The following is a 21,240-nucleotide window of genomic DNA, read 5'->3' as shown; positions in this document are numbered from 1 at the left end:
TACAACCATGTTTAAATCCCATTTACTATCCAGGAAGATTAATTACGCCTCTTTAATAAGAGCTAATCCAAATCAGATTTCTAGTTTGACTGCACATTCTTTCTGTAGCTTGGCCTAGGTACTCTTCAGCCCCAGCCCTCTACTTCAGTAGATGTGATTTTAGTTTCAGGATTTTATATGTTTACACATGTAAACTAACCAGAAATAAAAGGGCACTCTGCTAATCCATTTAAAGAAACTAGATGAAAGTGTTCTTCTGATCCACAGAATCAGAAATTATTAAAATCAAAACCTGCAGTAAGTTTTAGAATGTATTATTTGCTTTCGGATCAACCTACAGAATCATAGAAGTCACAGTGGAAAGATCTAGGTATTAAGTCAAACTGTAAATTGCCGTCCAAATTCTCAGTTATGTTGCAAACTGACATGCACCCAAAGGAACGGATATTATGTTAAACTCTAAACTTTTAACATGTTGTATGTGCAAGGCTACAGCAAATGCCATCATCTCAGACTAGTTTAACGTAAGAATAAACAGTATAAAATGAGTCTGCACTATATCATCCACCTCAAAATGTAGTATGTTGTAAGGCCTTGTTTCTTAGAACTTGTGATAACATCAGTAATGTTATTTTTTTCTGGTTTGGGAGAAAAGCTCCTCAATCATATTTTCCAGTTGCTTTGGCAGAATATTTTCCTGTAATCAGATGTAGTATGGTGAGTTCCTGAACAGTCAGTAATACTGCATGTTATGTAGAACAGTAATAAAAAAAGCTACTGCAATTTTCTAATAGTCTAGCTAATAGCCCTGTAATTACTTGCTTAGATTTAAAGATATGAGAGCGCTTTAAGGATGGGAATTTATAACAATTAGTCTTGATACAATTTAAGTTTAACTTGTAGACTCTTACCAGGCTTGCATGATTCTGCAATACTAAGGGCACAAGCACGACCAAAGACCACCAAGTCCAAAAGAGAGTTTGCTCCAAGTCGATTAGCGCCATGAACAGATGCAGAGGCTGCTTCCCCACAAGCATACAAGCCAGGTACTACTTGATCTTTGCCATTCACATGTGTAATTACCTGTAATTTCAGAAGGAATTCACTCAACATGTTTGCAAATTCATTTGTAAAATAAAGATCAATTGTACTACAGTGTCAAAGTTTCATTTGAATGTATTTGAACGTCACTTATTTGTCTTGAAAGCATGAAGTCAAAGAAATCCAAATAGTAAGTGACAAATATAATAGGGAGGAAGGAGGGAGAGACTCCATGAGAATAATTTATTAATTGAAAAAAAGTGCTATATAAAAGAATGTGGTATTAACAGTTTAATTCTTATGTTTTGCCACCATCTCTGAGACACAAAGTACTACAATTCACCAAAATATTTTGTAGTAAAATTCTGAGTATAGTGGGAAGAACATTGGACCTTTTATAATGCCAGGCCACATTCACAAGGCAGAATTTTATAGCTATTTAAAAAACTGATTGAAAGGAACTAGTCCAAGAAATCAGACTGGTCCATTCACAGATTCACTGTGACGCTGGGACTGGTTGCCATTAAAATTGGCATTTAAACAGCAGCAAACTGAAGTAACCAATTTTAGTGCAGAGATTGCAGCAGTGGCACAGATAATCCACATAACCTAAGCCCTTAATGATTTGTAGCTCAGGCCCAGCTATAATCCATTTTTAACTATATAGTACTACCCTCATCTGGATAAGCTTTCACATGGCTAATATAAAGAAATTCTGTAGATTTCATGCATATTGAAAGAATATATTTCATATTTTGCATATTGTCTCTCGAGTTCCAGCTCCACCCAAACAACCTGAGAACTGACAACTTGTTTACAGGACAAACCAAATTATGACATTTTGCAAGTTTTCCTTTAACATTATTACTCGTAAGGTTATGTAATTTAACATACTTGTATGTATAAATCTAATAGCATGCTCAGTTCACACTAATTTTACAAGGAACCAAACATTTCCTTTCTACTAGAGAAAAATGATTTCACAATACTGATCTATGGTCGTTACCTGCCCTTTGTAGTTAGTAGGAATACCTCCCATATTGTAATGCACAGTAGGAAGAACAGGAATAGGCTCTTTTGTGACATCCACACCAGCAAATATCATAGCTGTTTCTGAAATTCCAGGGAGGCGCATTGCTAGCTGCTGTGGTGGTAAATGGTGCAACTGCAAGTATACGTGGTCTTTTTCAGGGCCACAGCCCCTAATGTAAAAGGAAACATGAGTTGCAGGTTGGAATACTGGCCTCTGCAGAATTCCCTCTATATAAAAGTACCCATTTCTAAAGCACCCTGACCATATTATCTAAAAACTATCTAGCAAGACTTTGATCTTAATGAGTCGTATGCATGGTGATGTGAAGTACTAATACCAGAAAAAAAAAATCAGAATTTAAATCACTTTATTTCTACTCTGTTTCAAATAATCATTTGGGAGTTCAAAACTTAGATTTGATTCATGACCAAATTTGTGCAACTATTTATGCATCCTATTTAGAAAAACTAATGCATCTGGAAGCACAGAAGAGAAAAAATAACTGATATCCTTCCTCAACTTGTGTCCACTTTAAAATTTCCCCTTCACTCCACTGTCTTTCCTACCATAATCATGAGATTATTGCATTTTAAACCAAGTTTTCAGAAAACTTCAATATAAAGTCTTCTTGTCCTCCAAAGATGTTGGTGATATAGCAAGTTACAAGTAATTATCTAGTGAATTATCTAGTGAATATTAAGAACATCTGTGGTATCTATGACTTCAGCAAAACACCAAAAAGTTATGGGTCAGATTTTCAAGAGCACAACAGCTCCTCCCACTGTTTTTCAATGGGAGCTGCTGTGTGCTGAGCATTTTTGAGACTCTGGCCTACATGCTTTAATTTGACTACCAAAAAAAATAAAAAAAAATAAAAGATTCTGGAGAGCTTTTCTGATTACCATATTAAAAGGGAGCTTGATTTCAAATTCAAGATTTTTGCCTGAAATGTAAATTCTTCAGCAATCTACCAATTAAAACTGGCTGCTCAAAATGATCAAAAGACTTCCATGAACTATCAGATAACTCTCTATTTGCTTTAACAAAATGTAAAGATGTACTCATATCATAATGCCATTGAAAAATTAAACAAACCTTCCTTCACGGATTTCAATTGTCATAGAACGAGACACTACATCTCTGGAAGCCAGATCCTTAGCAACAGGTGCATATCTCTCCATAAATCTTTCACCTTCACTGTTAATAAGAATACCTCCTTCACCACGACAACCTTCTGTGATAAGACAGCCAGCACCATAGATACCTGCAAAGCAGGAAGTAGCAATGTTATGAAATATTTACATGACAACTTTGTAATCAAATTATTGTAAGAATGGAAGTATAACACAAAAGTATTTTTTAATTATGGACCCATCCATGACACAGACCTCTTCGCATAAGGTCTCCTGTTCTTTGCAAACAGCTCTCATCTCAGACCTGACAAACTCGCCACATGGCTTACAGGATGTTTATCCATAAAAGAGTAACATGTAAGGCTACAGAAAACTTGTAACTTGTCAAGACTCAATCACTGTGAGATATATACAAAGATAGTATTTACAGAATATGTATTTATATTGAAAGTATGCTTTATGGACTTGGAGTAAAAATTAGTCACGGGGTAATGTGTCTCAGTGATGACCCGTTTAAGCAAGAGGGAGTTGTCACCCTACCTAGTCAGTCAGTGAGCTAATGCATTGTCTATTGTCTACCCTTGCCACATTCCAGAACAGTCAAAAAAATATCAAAGACTACTGCAAATGACTGAAACCACTTGAAGGTAAGAAGGAACATTATAGCCGCCTGGGGATCACTCTGGCTATGAATAAAGATAAAAGACTGTTTCAGTATACCGGTGTGTGGGGAAAGCCACTATGGATCAATCCACTATGGAAAACCCCTGAACAGGATTGCTTTCATGAAGGTTTGGATATGGGTTCTTGGGAAAACCAGCCAGCTCCCAGCTCTACAACAGACTGAACTTTGGGGGTAAAATACACTTTATTAGATAAGAAAGCTAATTATTGATAAGTAGCAATCCAGGTTCACATTTTATTATTTTGTTTTGTACTGTAACTACTTGTTTTCACCACACTCTCGTTTCTAGTTAAATTCTTATTTTCCTAAACCTACCATCTGATTTTATTGTAAGTGCTCACGAGCGCTGTGTGGTTTACAGCAGTGCTTCTCAAAGCCAGTCCGCCGCTTGTTCAGGTAAAGCCCCTGGCGGTCCAGGCTGGTTTGTTTACCTGCCGCGTCCGCAGGTTCGGCCGATCACAGCTCCCACTGGCCGCAGTTCATCGCTCCAGGCCAATGGGGACTGCGGGAAGCGGCGCGAGGGATGTGCTGGCTGCCCTTCCTGCAGCACCCATTGGCCTGCAGTGGCAAACCGCAGCCAGTGGGAGCTGCAATCAACCAAACCTGCGGATGCAGCAGGTAAACAAATCGGCCCAGACCCCCAGGGGCTTTCCCTGAACAAGCGGCGGACCGGCTTTGAGAAGCACTGGTTTACAGGAAGCAGTGGTTTAAGGTAAAACTGGTAAATTGGGGTATACTGCACCTTTGGGTGCAGACAATCTAGAATTTCTGAGAATAACCAGTGTCAGGAGCTGGATATCACAGGAGAAAAATGCAAAGGGCCTTGGGGATTTAAGTGCACCTATCATTAACCTGCAAGGAGAAGACAGGGCTGGCACAGCCCAGAGAAGAGTAATTGAGCTGTTGAAAGTCTGCAGGTGTCAGGGAGCTGACACCCAGCAAAACAAGAAAGATTCCCTCTCCCTGGAGGCAGGGAGTAACAAGGTGACCCACAGTCCTGGCTATCATGAGAATAGTCAAACCACTGAATACTCCAAAGTTAATGTTTTAAATTATTTTCTATTATATTCCACATTGGGCCTCAATTCTCCTCCTCAAAAAGACTGTCTAAAATTTACATTTGTGATCTCCTGCCTAAGAAGGATTTTTGTACCAAATGCGAGGTTTAAAAAAAAAGCCACAATTTGGACACAGAGTTACAGCAGAGACTTTTCAATTGTTAAAGTTGACCTTTGTGAACATCATCCCTCAAACTGTCTAAAATCAATTATTTTATTTATCTTTCCCAAAAGGCAATTAGTACTTTGAACATTTTTCCTGGAAGGGTGGTGAGTTACTTTGGGACTTGCTCACTATGATCATGTGAAACAGTGTCTCAGTGGAGCCTGTAAACTCTGCAAGGTCTCAATATTTATGAACACCCTGTTGCCTGAGGACTTAACTCAGAAACCATACTGGATACAATCAATGATTTTATGACTGTCTGCAGTTCCACATCTTTGCGGCTCCACTACTACAGCTGTAAGGAAGGAGGAGAAGTGCAACAGGTATGCTTCTATGGCTGCCTGGGTCACCTGGGGAGTGAAGATTAGCTTAGTGAGTCTTGTCTTGTCTTCTCTTCCCCCAAACTTAGCAAGACCCACTTGATCATCTTCACTCCTCTGGGTGATCCTGGGAAGCGAAATTGTTGGCTGATTAACAAATTTAAGGAATACTGACATTGATAATTCAATAACAAATAAACTGTGAAGATTCTTTGACCAAAAAAGCCTTAAAGTGATAAATGATGGTAAATATAATATATGTATTCACAATGAAATCTTATAACATTATAGTTATAACAAATTTAAAGTTAGGAAATTCAAAGATCCAGAAAAACTTAACACCCACTCTCCAGATATCCAAGAATGACCATTTTACTCAGCTATCACCAAGTAACAACCATACTTCATCCACCTTTCCAATATGGACCACCATACTTCATCCACCTTTCCAATATGGACCATAAGCCTTCATTACCCATATATTAAGTACAGGTTCATGACTACATATAACCAATAGTCCCAAAGACACACTGTCCCTCACATCAACACCAACAGCTAGTCTCTTACCTTCCATAAACATTTTCTACAATTCTGGTATAAAAAGGCAGCCCAATAGATTTCCATCTACCCCAAAAATGCAGTTGCTGGAAGACTCCACAATATTTCAATACACCTTCCCTTTCCCACTCACACTGCAATTCACATATATAGCCAATGTACACAGTAGTTATGTCCCTGCACCTTCTGAAATCACAAAAACAGCACTACAATATACTTGTAACAGGCTTGGCAGGATTCAATTTAAATTGTTAGTCGTCAGTAAACGTTTATTTTACCTGACACACAGAAATCAATGAAAAATATATACATAGGTAACAGCTGGCGCAAACAGCCTCTCCCTCACCTAGGACCTACAGGGATTCATGTCATGGGCCCTGCAATCATGCAGACAGCTTTCTACAGTCCTGCTGTTATGGCCCCACACCCTCTCACCTAGGAGTATAGGAGCTGTTCCCAGGCAGGAACCGCTCAGCAGCTGGGAGTTAGTCGTCATGGCTCTAGCAAGCAACCTCTGCTCTCCCTACCAGGATCACAGGTTTCTCTGCACCACTCGACTGCAGGGATCCAGTGTCACTGGCTTCACGGGGAGCCCTCTGCAGCTCTGTTGTCATAGCCCTGCTAACTCACTCACTGGCAAGCAACAGGGCTCTCCACAGCAAGCGCCCTTCAGCAGCAGTGTGGCCTTCCCTACAGCAGGGGGCTCATCCTCCTCCTTACATCCCTGGACAGGGATCTCTGCTCCCTGGGCCAAGACCGCGGACTCTCCTACACCTTTCACCTGGGTCTCTCCAACCCTTTGGCCACACAGAGAGCCCCCCGCAGCCCTGCCCTAACCCCAACCCTAAGGCTCTCCTTAATTTCCCACAACTGGGAAAATGAAAATTGTTTAATAAAAATTGATATTAGTCAAAACTTCAAAACAATAAAAATCAAATTCTGCCAAGTCTGCTTATATACATTCAGTTCACTGGTCAAGCATCATGAGGAGCATGGACACTACATCAAAAGCAAACTTATGTGCAGATCCTTAACTATGAAGATCTTGACTTCAGTTATTAGAATGTCTTTAATCAATACTGTATTTTTTAACTTTAATCTTATTTCTTTAGGAATTATCAACTGATTTCTTGATGCTAATGCTTCCCAGGATTAAGAAACAAATGCAGTGTACAACCTAAGATTTAAAAAATTAAAGGAATAATTCATTTTTGTTATGTTAAAGCTAGAGACAAGTGGAGGCACTAGATTACAATTTTGAAACATGAACCTAAATTTTATGAAGTAACTATATTTGGTACAGTGTTTAAAGCCCAAAATTAATTGCATGTAAGTTTATACCAAAATGTACAACTTAAGTACTTTTTATACAACAGCTGAAGTATCTCCCACTTTACTTCATAAGACTCCTGAACTCAGGATTCTGTATTTTTATCTACAACAGTTGCAGACATCAAAAACATCTAAATAAGTTTAATGAATGTCAATTCCTTGCTTGCAATATTAAATGTTGCAGGGGAACCTGCAACTTGAAACTGGATGTTAAGGGTGAGCTGAAAAGCTTTTAACCTGCTTAAGACACTACACCTCTTAAATACTATAATACTGGGAGGCTTAATATTTCAGAGATGTTATTTTTTGAATACTTCAAATTCCTAGAAAGCAAAGAGTGCCTTTCTAGTCTTATACTGTACCTGTAGGGTGGAACTGTACAAACTCTAAGTCCTGGCAAGGAAGGCCAGCTCGTGTGACCATAGCTGTGCCATCACCTGTGGTGGTATGAGCAGATGTGCAACTGAAGAAGGTGCGGCCATACCCACTAGAGAAAACATTTCAAAAATTAAAATTTGTCTGCAATATTTTCCTTAAGAAATCAGTAGAGAAGTAGCAAGCAACATCATTAGGATGTTTAGCTTATTCTCTGCACTTTGTGCAACAGCAGATTTACAATTCAACTAAAGCAGAGGACTTTCTGCATAGCATTCAGTCAGCCACTGTACTCATTTATCACACATATTAAGCTTCTCACTAATTTAACCTAATGTGAACAAAATTGATAGGTTGTCTGCTGTGCAACTTGACCAAGTGGAGGATCATCTAGCTCAACTAATATCTGAAAAATAACTTGAGGCTAGTAGTTGAAAGAGGAATTGCACCACACTTCCTCTAGAATTGCTAACCAGGGTTCCTTTCAAAAGTTGTCAGTGGAATTATGTCCTACTAATGGGGGTCAATTTTTTGAGAGGGGTATCATGTGCCATTTTCCCCCTCATACACACATTGTTTTACTTTGGGCCAGTGATTTGGCTCTCCTCAATTAAATACCAGAATTGTGGTTTTTTTCTGAAAATGGTGTCTTTCTTCATGCAGAGTTCTTTCTCCTCTGTTTCTTATTTCCATGACACTACCTCAAGTACACAAGTTTAATGAGACTAGTGCTGTTAGCAACTTCTGGCAGGAACAGCATACAACAATGCCCAAGGGAAATAAAAATAATGTAAAACCAGGATTGTACATCTAAGGTGCAATTTCCACAACCTGAAATAAAGTTTAGACAAAATTTCCAAATTCAATTGCATAAATTCTGGCAACTAAATTCATTTTTACATTGAAAAAAAAGTGTCTTGATTTTTCAGAGGTTCTGAGCATACAAACCTCCTACTAACAGGATTGTGAATGCTCAATATCTCTTAAAAAAATCAATTAACTTATTTAGGGGCCTAATTTAAGGCACCCACATTATGCAGCCACCAAACATGAAGTGTGCTTCTCTACACAAACTAGGTATTATTCCATTTATGCTAGAGTTGCTGATCTAAACCTAACAAGGAGATAAAAGACTAACACAGAACTAGAAGAGGGCAGGACTGACAAAAGAGGACAGGGCAGAGACGATCAGTCTACCCAAAATTAGGATCACATATCATTTTTGCACCAAAATTACATGGGTAACAACAATTCATCTTTTAGTGATCCACTAGGTTACCCTGCAGTAAATCCATTTCTGTTTGTATTTTCTGAATATATTTGACACACTGGGAGCAGCTACACTGTACCTCACACAAAAATCTCCTGGAGGACAACTACTCAGTAGGCCCTATAGATGCATTGTCTTGCCACTGCCAGTTTACATCTAGTATTTTAAGTAAAAGCGGAAAGTATAATGCAACTTTAAAATATTTTAAAGATTATCCCTTACTTCCCAGCCCACACTAACTGACCCTAGATTTAGCTTTATAGTATTGCTCTGCAACTTAAAGCTAAACTCAGGGTATTGAATTTAACCTTAAAATTAATACTTTCATAGTGTAAGTAAATACAGTATATTAAAGCATGGAACTAAAACTAAACGCAGTAATTAAATTTCATTTATACTGTTTTCACCCAAAAGGTAAAATGTGATTTAAGTAGAGGGATTATTATTCCCTATCTGTAAAAGGGGAATTGGAGACACATGAAATGTCTTGTGCACGGTCACACAGTGTGCCAACACCATAATTTGGACTCAAACCCTTGTTTCCAGATACCTATATCCTCTCCTCTAGGTTCTAGATTACACTAGCTCACATTAGAAAGGTTTTTTTTGTTTTTTTTACTTCAACATAATTTTATATCACATTACCCAGTGGCAATAACAGTGTTCTTTGCTCTTAAACGATGTATTGAGCCATCTTCTATGCAAAGTGCAATAACTCCACGACATTCTCCATTTTCCATCAGGAGGTCCAAGGCAAAATACTCAACAAAATAGCTGGTATCATATCTTAGGGACTAGGAAAGAAAACATTTTCAATAGTTAAGGAACATGCAAAAGCTAAACAATTTTTCCCCCCAGAGCCTCATTTAAAAGTGTTTAGTTACATAAGAATAAAATCAGACTCAGTTCTCATGGAAACTATTATCCAGATAAGCCTGTATGCAGAAAGTCTGCAGCTCTTTTAGGATAATGGTGTTCTAGAAAATACAGAATGTTTAGATTGGACAGGCCACGTTTAATTACCAAACCATTTAAAAGAACAGTCCCTCATCAATTTGTCTGAAACTGTTGTACTTATCATTGGTATAAGTAACAATGAAGGTAGATGAGGAAAAGTTCTATGTTTCAGTTTACTTTGTGTAGTTGACAATACCTGGTATCTGGTGAGTCTCACTTCCTGATCTCTTTCAGTTCCCATCCCATGCACTAGCATATTACCCCTCAAATTACCCTGGGGAGAGCTCACTTCACATTTCTTCAAGCACTATAATAGGGTGTTAACAGGGCCAAAGAATACCAGCAGCTGGGCAAGTGGACCAGGGAAGTTTCCTTCATCTTGGAAGAAGCACATAGCACCTAGAAGCAGGTGCCCCATCTCTCTTCAGCCCCCATACTATTTATCTATATTATGGTTCCACATACAGGCCTCATTCAGGATGGAGAGGAACAATTAGCTAAGCATCTGTAAAGAGTGCATAAAGTACATGGGTTGTTAAGTCCTCACTGAAATTAGGTCTAAGGGCCACTTACTAGTTCTTAACAATACTCTGGATATTTGTTCATCTTTTATGGCCTTGCACTAGGAGATGGACAGGACCTATTAACTAGAGCTGTGGTCACCAGCAGAGGCTGATGAGACAAGCTCAGGCAGCCTGGTGGTCGCATTTTTGCATTGCCAGAACCACGCTTACTCTCCTAGTTTCCCATACTTGCTCTGAGAGTGGATGGAGGCTGATCTTACTTGCTACCTCCCTGTTGGGGTGCTCTGTCACTCTGGCCCAGTTTTTTCTTGGCCCATGAGAAGGTCTAGATGAACTCTTCCTGGGACTGGCCAAGGGGTGGGTGAGTGGTTGTGGGAGGAGGGACAATAGGTGAATGTGTCATGGCACAGCAGCAAAAGGAAGAGACTGCTTCCTCTGGCCACAAAATTAGCAGAGCTTACTATCTATGCATTCTCTCCAGGAAGAAGTGCAGGAAAAGCAGATTCTTTTTTCAGCCTTCTTCTGTTTCTGTCACGCTGATATCAAGCAGAAGCATGCCAGGGGAAAAAAGGAGGCCTGGGATCAAGATTAGGAATTCTCCTGGATTCCTTGCTGACTCTAAACTCTCATACAGCAGAGCCCACAAGTTAACAGCACTATTATTTTTAACAAGTTTTTTAAATGCCTATAGTAGCCATTAGTTAAAAACAAAAGTCGAGTTCTGTTTCCCAGTCTCTTACCCTGCCATACAGGGTATGCAACAGTGAGTGTCCTGTCCTGTCCGCGACACAACAGCATCGATGAGCCTGTCCCCCTTTCCCAAACTGAAGGCTCTGTCCACCAAAGGCACGCTGATAGATCTTCCCTTCTTCTGTTCTGCTAAATGGCATTCCATAATTTTCCAGCTGTTGAGCCCAAACAAAGTATTAGGGATATAGCTGTGGACTTCAACAACAGGCAAGTTACTGTTAGGGATGTAAAATGTTAACTGATAAGCATTAGTCTTACCAGTTAACCTGCCTTAACTGTTAACCTGAGGGCCGGCCAACTGGCCAGCCGGAGCAGCCCCAGCCACGCCAGCCCTTTAATCAGTTAACTGTTTTAATGAAATATTTTTAAATCATTTAAATGGTTGTTTAAACTTTTTAAATATTTACATCCCTAGTTACTGTTATAGTTGCTTTGTTACACTAATAAACCTATCACCCACCCTCAAGAAGGCAACAAAGAAAGGAGTTTCTTTTTATACAAAGTTTACTATTCCAGTCTAATATCTGTATCATTAAAATGTCACTATGGATACTGATTTGTGTTGCAGATAATTCTAATTCAAATAAACTTCAATATGAATAATTTCACCTCTACAACTGCAGCAGGTGCCTCCTCAGTCATGTAATGAATGGCATCCTGGTCTCCCAGCCAATCAGATCCTTTCACGGTGTCATAAAAGTGCCATCTCCAGTTATCTTCCTCCATGTTTCCCAAAGCAGCATTGATCCCTCCCTGAAAATGAAAAATATATTTCCCCTAATTCACATTTAAAATGCATAATTTCAAAACCCAGTTCATTTCTCAATCTCATTAAAACACACAATATTAAATAATATGCAAGACAATGGACAAATTACTTTAAAATCAAATTTATGTGCTGTGCCATTCATACAGCATACAAACCTGAAGAAACTGTGTAACCTCAAACGCATGTCTCTTTCACCAAAAGAAGTTAAATAATAGCTCTTATTAAACTAACCCACCTTGTCTCTCATTTATACAGTAGAAATTGAGTCTTTACCAACTTCACAATGGTTAACATCTCATTCTTTTTAGGGTAAAAAATTTTATACAGCAGAATAAATTACAACACTGTACACACTTCAACAACAACTGAAATCATAAAATGGAGTGGCATGTTAATACAACAAAAAATAAAGCTATAGAATAAAAGTCAAACATATAAAATTTTCCTAAACTGTTTTACTTAGATCCTAACCTCCATTTTTCCTACTCATAACGTGGGACTGAAATTCAGTCAACTTATGAATCATAATACTCTATACATAAAATCTTTGTTACAAAAATATCAATATTTTTAATGTCAAAATAACTATATTTAAATTCTTACCTGTGCAGCAACAGTATGGGATCTGGTAGGGAACAGCTTTGTAACACATGCTGTATTAAATCCAGCCTCCGACAAACCAAATGCAGCCCGCAAACCTGCCCCACCAGCACCCACAACGACAGCATCAAATTCATGGTCCACTACTGGATATTGTGTAGAAATCTGAGGAGAAAGATTACTGCATTAAGATCATAAGTCAAATGATTATAGCTCAAGCTACTGGAGGATATATAGCAAGTTTCTCAAACTATGCATATCATTGATTTTACCTGTATCACAAGCTTAGCATAGTGTAAATGAATCATTTAAGTAGGTTCTAGTCAATGCAGTATGTATTACTAAAATCAATGCATGATCCATTTTAACGATTCATTGCCCCTACTGAAATTTTCTTCAACAACAAAAAAAGGTATACATGAAACCAGAACTCTGATAATCCAGTTCTAGTCTCTTCCAGATTCCAGAAACATCAAGAATATACACTGAACCACCAGAAAGGAAGACTATTTCATAGATAAATATGAACTTACCGAATCAGAAACTTTAGCAGATGCATTCGTCTTTCCATAGACAGTAAAGTGAAAGTTACGTGCAAGAGCCTGGCAAGCTGCTGGCCACTGTTGAAACATGTTCAAAATTATGTAAAATGTTCTAGTTTACAAATGTTTTATGAGCCAGATTCCCAGAATTTCCAGTTAGACAATGTCTAAAACAAATAGGCTTTACTTCTGAATGTAATGTTATACATTTATTTATTTATTATATATAATTTGTAGGGGAAAATGTCCTGCTTATTCTTAAATACAAGATGTGACAGAGACGAACTCCACCCAAGATTTAAAAAAATAGAGTAATCTCTGCACAGCACAGCTCACAACACACACAATATTATAATTCCTGTGTTGACCCCCTACTTCTCTACCAACACATACTAACCAGCTAAAACAAGACCAATCTGCATATACTCTGACAGACAACTGTTTTTAAGCCTGGGGTAATATGAGAAGGTTTTTGAGAATGAACAGTATGAAAAAAAAAATCACAACTATTTCACTTTTGTAAAGTAGTTTGAACTATTTTGTAATGTCATCTCAAACTGTTTTGTCTAGAGTCACCAAAATTTGGTTTATTTTGTTGGCCACAGCAAGGCGTGAGACCTTTGAGAGGGTGGATGGTTATTTTTTAAATTATTCAATAATGTGTTTTGGTTTGTTTTTTTTCCCCCAGGAGGAACCTGAATTCTTGAGGTATTATTGTAACATACATGAGGTCTGTCCCAAGAAAGGGTGCCCAAGTTCAGGTGTAAGTGGAGATCTAACTACTGAAGAGAGACTTGAGGAGCAGAGAGCGGCAAGGGTAAGACATGCCAATATCAATAATCACAAATCTCCTTTTGTTACAAAGGTGAAGCATTTCAGATTTCAAGCAGTAATAGTCTATAGCTCTGCTCAGATTCCTGTTTTCCACCTTCTAGAAGTAGTATTTTTGATTAACCAAAGCACCTCTACATCTTATACAGTTTCCACATGTGTCAGGTGTTTCCTTGGTGGAAATTCTACACTTCCCAAATTTGCAAATGATACAAACTTGAGAAGAGACACACACAAAGGAAGACAGAACCAATCTACAATGTGAACTGGAGAGGTTAGAGTAGCAGGAACTACAATAACACAAATATTTGGATTGATATTGTAAAATCATTTAAATGACTTAAAGGTTGACCTTTAAACAGATGTCATGACACAACCTTAACGATAGGAGTGCTCCAGTGCCACTATAACATGCACCCTATACAAGAAAGGTAACAGGTACTGATACCAGAGGTAAGAATTGTAAAAAATATTTTTAAAGATTCAAGGTCAACAAAAGGCATTCAGAAAAAGATTTTTATGGGGATGAACTTTGGAACTCTCCCATTAGTCACTGCACTTTTTTTGTATCATTAACTAGATGTATGTTAATGAACTAGATGAAAGGTTTCTAGTTCCTTGGCTATAAGATGGTCATTTAGGTTTGGAAGAGTGAAGCAACTAAACTGAGCTTTACCAACCCAAAGAAAAAGAATAGCACAAATACCAAGTATCTTGAACAAAGACTGGAACCAACTAGAAGTGAAAGCAAGTCAGTAACAATGATGGAGATGTTTTATAATGTGGACTAGTTTCCACTGCAAAACAGAGTGAGATTAAACTCATTTCCACTGGAAGCCTACAAAGGAATTGCATCCTGGTCGCCGATGAAAGAGAGCTACTCCGTTAGTCACTATACCATTAGCCTCTTAATCACTGTCTTTTAGAATGATTTTTTTTAGGGGGTTAAAGAATAGCAAAGGAATATTTCATTTACAAAATATACTAGGATACACTGAAAACAGGACACAGTATAAAATGTTTCCAGTATTATTGTGGCTGTGTTGGTCCCAGGATATGAGAGAAACCTGGTGGGTGACAAAATATCTTTTATTGGACCCACTTCTGTTGTTGAAAGAGAGAAGCTTTTGAGCTACACAGAGTTCTTCTTCAGGGCCCAGTCTACACTACAGACCTATGTTGGTATAAATACATTGGTCAGGGGTGTGAAAAAAAACCCAAACCTGTGTAGACAGCACTACATCAGTGGGAGAGCTTCTCCCGTCGACACAGATACTAGCTCTCAGGGATGTAGATTACTACACCACTGAAAGAAGCTCTCACATTGGCCTAGGAGCATCTTCACTAAAGTGCTACAACGGCACAGTTGCGCCACTGTATGTGAAGGCAAGTCCTATATCTGGGAAAGTTACTCAGGGTAACTCTACAGTAAAAGTGCTGCATTGGCGCAGCTGCATAGCCACGGTAGCACTTTAATGAAGATGCTCTACGCCGAGCCAAGAGGTGGTAGCTATGTCAGTGGGAGAAGCTCTCTAGTGCTGTAGTGCTGTCTACACAGAGGTTAGCTCAATATAACTATGTAGCTGAGGGGTGTAAATTGTTCACACCCCTGAGCAACATAGGTACAGGGATATAGGTGTGTATTGTAGACAAGACTTCAGATTGTCACAGCTGAATACAAAGTGGCAGGGATTGTTAAGCTTAAAGAGTTAACACACGTTCTAAGTATCAGAGGGGTAGCCGTGTTAGTCTGGATCTGTAAAAAGCAACAAAGAGTCCTGTGGCACCTTAAAGACTGAGGCCTTGGCTACACTTGAGAGTTACAGCGCTATAAAGCCACCAACAGCGCTGCAACTCACTCCCCGTCCACTCTGGCAAGGCACATACAGCGCTGTATCTCCATGGCTACGGCGCTGCTTGTACTCCACCTCCACGACAGGAATAAAGAGTATAGCGCTGCCAGTGTAAACAGGGAATAATCTTAGTACTTTGTAACTGACCTCCAGAAGCTTCCCATAATCCTTTTAAGTGAAGATTACTCTCTTTGTTTTGTTGTGATGCCTCTCTTTGTTTTGTTATGAACTCTGGGCTCCAGAGCTGGTTATCAAAAAAACAAACACAGCTAGTGTTTGCTGTGAATGGGCAGAGGCAGGGGGCTCCCTTTGGAACGCCCACAGCTAGTGTTTGCTTGAAGAGAGGGGGAGGGAGGGGGCTTGAGGAGAGAAGCAGTGTGGCGGGCGGGAAGGAGGGCGGGGGTCCGTTTCTGCAGGGCTGCTTATCTGGTCTGTGAGGGAAAAAAACAGTTGCTGTTTGATTTCAGTGAGTGAGAGAGGCGTGGGGGAGGGGGTCGGAACTTGCAAGGCAGCTGCTGACACAGTGTCGGCTCCAAAAATCCACATTTTCTCCCCCACACTCCACCCCCCACCTTTGAAAAGCACGTTGCAGCCACCTGAACGCTGGGATATCTGCCCATAATGCACCGCTCCCAATGCCGCTGCAGATGCTGCAAATGTGGCCACGACAGTGCGCTGGTAGCTGTCAGTGTGGACAGACTGCAGCGCTTTCCCTACTCAGCTGTACGAAGACAGGTTTAACTCCCAGCGCTGTACAGCTGCAAGTGTAGCCATACCCTAACAGATGTATTGGAGCATAAGCTTTTGTGGGTGAATACCCACTTTGTCAGATGCAAGAAACCATTCAAAATGAAGTGGGAAGTTAACACCTCTGCAGTCACAGGACAAAGCTGGTCCAATAAAAGGTATTACCTCACCCATTTCTCTCTCTCATAGTGTAAAATGCATAGAGCAGCAGTTTTCTTGGCTCCAAAACCTAGATTCAGATATATAGTTATATTGCAGTATTCCACTATATTTTACTGTGTCGTTTTATTGGCTTAGATAAAAGATAACATAACTTTACCTCATTTATTGCTCAGAGTGATTGATAGCACAGCTTTACTGTGCAGAAAGAAAACTCATAACTGGCAGCCAAGCAATTCCAAGCAGTTTATTTCTTGCTTTGTTTTACTAAAGGTGACATGCAAATATTTTTGAAGACTCCACCAACTATAAAATGTATTAACAACCTAAAACACAGGAAGAAGTTAACTGACCTATTTTCCTTCTTTTACATGTTTTAACACCCAAACCAATGAACTGTAACTACATGACATCCCAGCACAAGCTTCTGCCTCAGAATCAGGGTCTTCGTTGGTATCCAACATGTAAGTCTAGGGCAGGCTGGAAACAGTCTGAATCCTGATGTTCAAGAAAAACCCACAATACTGTTCAGTTTTGAAACATTTAATATCCTTATTTTACAGAAACACTTTGCTACGTGAAACAGTAACTAACTGCATTCTACAGAACAAAATTAAGCCAATCTAATTTCCGTCAGCATACAGCCATCATGCTAATTGCATTGCCTGTGCTTATCTACACTTTGTTCATACCAATGGTGTGCATGCTCACCAAGAGCGCTTACACCAATTAACTGTCATCGTGAGATGGCTTCTGAAATCCAGTAACATTCAATGCAAATAACCCAGTGTCTACACTGACACTGTGTCGACCTAACTACATTGACATTGATTCTATGGCTCTCGTGGAGGTGGAATTAAGGCAGAGTAACAGGTGAGTTGTGTCAGTGGGAGCAAAATTTTAGGCTTTGTTTACACGGGAACTTTGTTGGCAAATCTTTTGCCATTCAGGGTGTTAAAACACACACACACACACACACACACACCCCTGAACGACAAAAGTTTTACCGACAAAAAGCGCTGGTGTGAACAGCGCTCTGTCGGGTGGAGAGCTCTCCTGCCGACAAACAGCAGCTACGGTGCATGCCTTTTAGTGGCACAGCTTGGCGGCAGTAGCGCAGCCATGTCATTAAAAGCTGCATAGTGTAGTAGATGCTTACATAGTTAGGTCGATGTAAGCTGCCTTGACATCTATCTAACTCTGTAGTGTAGACCAGGCCTAGGTTCTAAGTCAATTATGCACCAATTATCTCACACTGTAGTTTCTGGAACATTTAGTTTGCATTTCCAAAAGTAGGTAGATTTTCAAACTATTTGCAAGTCAATACAATCCTAACCACTGTGGGGACCTTCCATCTGTATAATTTGCAAACATTCATAATATTTTCCCCTGAATTAGGAGGCTATAGAAATGGGATAACAATATGAACTGTTTAGCAGGTTTGTTTTCAACATTTTCCTGTTCATCAGAACTGCTGAAGCTCAGATTTCTGAATACAAATTATAGCTGTGGTGGTGGTCCCCTATTTATCTGGGGAATACTCAGGAAAAGTGATAATCAGTTACATTTGCATACTAGTTCTGAAGTAGAATGTCCCACGAATTTTTTGTTTTGGCCATTTTCAAAATTAAACTATGTAAAGTTTCCTTTATAACCAAATAAATTTAACAAATGAAAAGATTATATGTAAAAACAAGAGCATTTAGTTACTCAATTGTGATTTTAAGACATACAGTAACCTTTTATATAACAGAACACTATATAACACACACTAAGCATCCAATTTACCATACTAACAGTCTTTATTATTTTTGGCTCCCTTGATATTACGTAAATTCAAAACAGCAGGGCTCTAACAACTAAAGAAAGGTAGGCAAGGCTTCAAAATGTTTTATTATTCCTGTTTGCCTAAACACTACAATTCAATCTTTCCCCCTCTTCTAGAAAGCTCCTTTCCCTCCTTCTCCTAACAGGTCTGAGGACAATCTTCCTCACAGCCTGTTCCACGCAATGGTGGAAGTTGCTGCCCCTGCAGGAGACTTTTTCCTCCAAACTTGTCCTTTGCACTCTGAGCTCCGGACTGAGACGCTGTCAAGCGGAGGAAGGGGACAAGCTGAAAGGCAGAATGCCCCCATATAGCTGAGAGAAAGGACTCTGCTTAACCAGCCTAACTCCTCAGCAATAACTAGGAAAGCATCCTCCAGCAACAGGCAGGAAACATATGTCCTGTTCTAACACACACCCTTGCCTTCCCCCTCCCCCCCTTTTTTTTTGTGCTCCTCTGCAGCCAGGCAGAAAGGCAGGGGAAGTGACTTGTAGGCCAGCCTGCTTCTCTTTATTCTATCTCTAAAGTCAAAATTTTGGAGTTCCATAAAATTCAGTGGAAAATGTTATGGATCACTACATTAAGACACACATTTCCTTCCTATTTATTTCATTCTTTCATATAAAAGCTTTAAAAATCAATGCATTCAAATCACTGGCTCATTTCCAATATTTCTCACTTATGTCCATCAGTTCTTTTCAATATTAGTTTTGAGTGAGTATAAAAGTTTTGGCTGCAATAGGAAAACTGCAACACAAAACTGAAACTGTAATTAAGCACATATCCCTATGCAAAATGGCTCCACTATTTAGGCTGTGGCAGAACCTAAATCCAGAAATAAGTTTTAGTCTTTTTAAAACCAGTTTTCCCCCTTTGGAAATCATCTCTGTACTACTTTGTTGTTCTTGTTCAGAACGCAAAATTCCAAGAACCACAACTGTCACTGAAAAATATTATTTATACCACCACATAATGACACGTTTTGAAACATCTTCAGTTAACAAGAGTATCTGGAAACTCTTGGAGCAGAAAACAATTTAAGAAAGGTTAGATGAAGCTATTTGTCACTCAACAGCCTTTCCTACCAACACCCCCCTCCTAATCTGGCTAGTGGAGACGCAGCAGGGTCCTGTGGTCAGGGCACAGGCCTGGGAGCTAGGAGACCTTACACAAGTCACTTTTCTCTGTGCCTCAATATCCCCACCGCCCTGTTTATTTAGATTGTTAATCTGTCTTGGCAGGGACTGTATCTCATTTTGTTAGTTACTGTTCTTAGCACATAAAGGGGTCCCAATCCTACTTAGAGCCTCTAGGTATTACTTGATCTTAGCTCATAAAGCTGAGAAGCATTCACCACAGAAATTTCTCCTAATGAAAGGGCTAGTTACCCTGCCTTTGTTAATTTCAGTATGACAATGGAGTAAAAATAAGACAAGAACTAGCTCACTGCAGGTGGAGGAAAGAAAGTGAGGGGGGAATGAGAAGCATCAAGTGTCGTTTCAGGGGAGCTGGGATGCACATTATCTGTTTTCATATATAATTCCTCGCTTTATTAACAACCCACTCCAAACACTTTAAATGTATGTAACTTTCAAATATTTGTTCATAGAAAAATACTATTAATTCATTTAAAGCAACTGATGAAATACTCCAGATGCCAATAAAACCTCATACACATTGCCTTTTTGTTTAATAAAACACCAGGCTATTTAAAAGAGCCAGGCCATGTTGGTCTGCTTGAGGATACTGGAGTTTCTTTGAAAGCCTTTCTACTAACACACCATCATGACTGCTGTATTCTTCTGCCCACTTTTTTAATAAGGCTGCTTAAAAAAAAAAAAAAGACTGCTTCTCAAGAACTAAACTCCTGCCACTGAATCCCTGGTACCTGAGGTCAAACCCCAAGGAGATACCACAGGAACAGAGTGTACAAGCACACAGGCCTTGTGTCAATGGTCAACCTGCTCAAACAAAGGCAAAGGGGGTACTGGGGAGGCAGGAGGGGTCAGTGGACAGGACACCACCCTGCGGGCTGGGTTCTATACCTGGCTCTGCCTCCCACCAGCTGGATGACCTTGGGCAAGTCACTTCACCCCGCAGCGCCTCGCTGTTCTCCCCCACCCTCTGTCCACTTGTTCGTGTCTATTCAGACCGGAGGCGAGGGGTGGCAGCTAATGCCCGTGTCAGCAGAGTGCTGGGCCGGCCCCTCTCGGTGCAAGGGCACCCGGGGAGGGGGGCGGGGGGGCTTTAACATCCCAGGTCTGATCTTCGGGCTCGGCGAGCTCAGGCACGAGACACCCACAGCAGCCCCGCCGCCGCCCCAACAGCGCAGCCACGACAGAGGAGGGACCGAGCCGGCGGCCTCTTGCCCGCAGCGGAGGGGGTCACAGGGGGAGCGGGGCAGCGCGTGGCTCCCCACCGGCGCGTGCGCGCGCGCTAGGCGAGCCGGCTAGACACGTCTGAGAGGCTCCCCGCGGGCGGACCAGCTCCTGCCCCGGGAGACGCCGATCCCGACCCCACCTTTCTGCAGGGGCTGGCTGGCTGCCCGCGAGGCGGGGCGCACTCACCGCTCCCGCCGGGGGTCGGAACAGCCGCTTCGCTAACCCCCGCGACGCCGCCGCGCCAGCTGACGCCGCCATTTCGCCCTGTCCGGAGAGTCAGTCACTTACTGCGCATGCGTGGGGGCGGGGCTGGCCGCGCCGTTACCAGCGC

General features: G+C 40.4%; 1 protein-coding gene across 1 annotated transcript in view; it reads right to left on the bottom strand.

Moving 5' to 3' along the window:
- SDHA (succinate dehydrogenase complex flavoprotein subunit A) overlaps nt 1-21,216 on the bottom strand; it is a 31,097-nt gene extending 9,881 nt beyond the window's left edge. Inside the window, exons 1-10 of the mRNA XM_045004840.1 lie at nt 21,096-21,216; nt 13,105-13,191; nt 12,575-12,736; nt 11,812-11,955; nt 11,193-11,357; nt 9,617-9,765; nt 7,689-7,813; nt 3,170-3,338; nt 2,048-2,243; nt 912-1,083 (exon numbers count right to left, since the gene is read on the bottom strand). Coding sequence (XP_044860775.1) covers nt 912-1,083; nt 2,048-2,243; nt 3,170-3,338; nt 7,689-7,813; nt 9,617-9,765; nt 11,193-11,357; nt 11,812-11,955; nt 12,575-12,736; nt 13,105-13,191; nt 21,096-21,167 — 1,441 coding nt within the window. The 5' untranslated portion in view covers nt 21,168-21,216. The remainder of the gene's footprint in view (nt 1-911; nt 1,084-2,047; nt 2,244-3,169; nt 3,339-7,688; nt 7,814-9,616; nt 9,766-11,192; nt 11,358-11,811; nt 11,956-12,574; nt 12,737-13,104; nt 13,192-21,095) is intronic.
- Nucleotides 21,217-21,240: the final 24 nt, after the last annotated feature.

This window comes from Mauremys mutica, chromosome 2 (genome assembly GCF_020497125.1).
Source record: "Mauremys mutica isolate MM-2020 ecotype Southern chromosome 2, ASM2049712v1, whole genome shotgun sequence".
NCBI lineage: Eukaryota > Metazoa > Chordata > Testudines > Geoemydidae > Mauremys > Mauremys mutica.
This window is presented reverse-complemented; position numbering and strand designations above follow the sequence as displayed.